At 38.4% G+C, this 1,443-nt stretch overlaps 1 protein-coding gene across 1 annotated transcript in view; it reads right to left on the bottom strand.

Moving 5' to 3' along the window:
• Nucleotides 1–417: 417 nt before the first annotated feature.
• Nucleotides 418–1,443, bottom strand: part of LOC106869296 (uncharacterized) — a 7,953-nt gene continuing 6,927 nt past the window's right edge. Inside the window, exon 1 of the mRNA XM_014914972.3 lies at nucleotides 418–1,443. This exon is cut by the window's right edge and continues 6,927 nt beyond it. Coding sequence (XP_014770458.1) covers nucleotides 513–1,443 — 931 coding nt within the window. The 3' untranslated portion in view covers nucleotides 418–512.

Raw genomic sequence — 1,443 nt, 5'->3', positions numbered from 1 at the left:
GGATCCGGTTTTGTTTGTTTGAGTCATTCTTTCTGTGGGTCAATCTTAGTTTTTTATCATTTTTTTATACATATATATATATATATATATATATATATATATGTCATATGAAATTCTGGTTAGGCCCGTTGGAGTGCCAGTGTTTGCTCCATGTGGTAAAATATCCCGGGGCAAACAAACTCCATAGTAGTAGTAGTAGTAGTAGTAGTAGTAGTAGTAGTAGTAGTAGTAGCAGTAGTGATTGTAATAATAGTAATGTTGATGCTATTTTTAAAAAATTTGTTTCTTGTTCCTTGTATCTTTGAGGCTGGGGTTGTGGTGGCCACATTTGGGAGTTTCTCCAATTTCCATGTTCAGTTTTTTGTTTGTTTTTGTTTATATTTTATTGATACTCTGAGTTTTTTAATTTCCTTTGGATTTTCTTATTTACTATTAAATTTGTTTGGTTGTTCTTTTGTTTTGGTTTGGTTTTTGTTATTTCTTTTGTTTTTTTTTTTAAATCGATGCCACCATTAACTAACTAAATCCTTGTGTTCCATCATTTTGATCGAACTCTCATCGATATCGGCCATAACATAATGATTCTCCGGGGTTCGACGTTTTTCTGAATGTTCTTTCTCTTGTGGACCCATCGGACGTGGTTGCCTTCCGAAGAAATGGAAGATCAAAAGACAAAGCAAGAACGTGAGCAGGAATGTTCCGATAACGGCCCCTATCAGCTCCATCAATGTAAATAAAACATCGACGGTTAAATCACCCATGTTCATAGTTTGGTTGGAACTTCTGCTGTGGGATTTCGGTAAGCTGCTTTCGGTAGGAAGTGTGGTTATAAGATTGTTCTTGTTTTCGGACTCTCTCTGGGGCCACGTTACTTGTAGGTTGAAGGTTACATTTCCAGCTGGGTTGTTAGCTACACACTGATAATGAGAACTAATGCTGGTGTGATGATTGTGTATGTAAAGCACAGCTCTGTTGGTTTTTATCGCACGGTCTTTCGAAGGAAGGAAAGTTTCGGTCAGGCCACCGGGTTTGTGCCAGTACAACTTTGGCGACGGGTCCGCTTTTGCTCTGCAGCTGAGTTTTCCTACATGAGGACCGACTAAAACATCAACCCCTTCGAATATCGGTAGCTGACACTGGAAATCATCGAGAGTTAACATGTCAAAAGTCTTTGATTTCAGACGCCTCGGTGATGCGCACGACATGAGTTTGTCCTTAGGGAAGAGGTTGGAATTATTAATAAACATTCGATAGAGCCAAGCTAACTCACAGTTGCAATGCATTGGATTGTCTTCCAGTCGAACATGCTCGAAATTCTTGAGCAAATAGTACCATTCCTCTGAAAGATACCTGAAATTATTATTGTTTAACCAAATGATATTTACCGTCCCGTTTAGCGGTCGTATTTCTTCAAGTGACAGATTATGTAAACCACATTTCTTG

This window comes from Octopus bimaculoides, chromosome 22, assembly GCF_046866305.1.
Source record: "Octopus bimaculoides isolate indiv1 chromosome 22, ASM4686630v1, whole genome shotgun sequence".
Lineage (NCBI taxonomy): Eukaryota > Metazoa > Mollusca > Cephalopoda > Octopoda > Octopodidae > Octopus > Octopus bimaculoides.
This window is presented reverse-complemented; position numbering and strand designations above follow the sequence as displayed.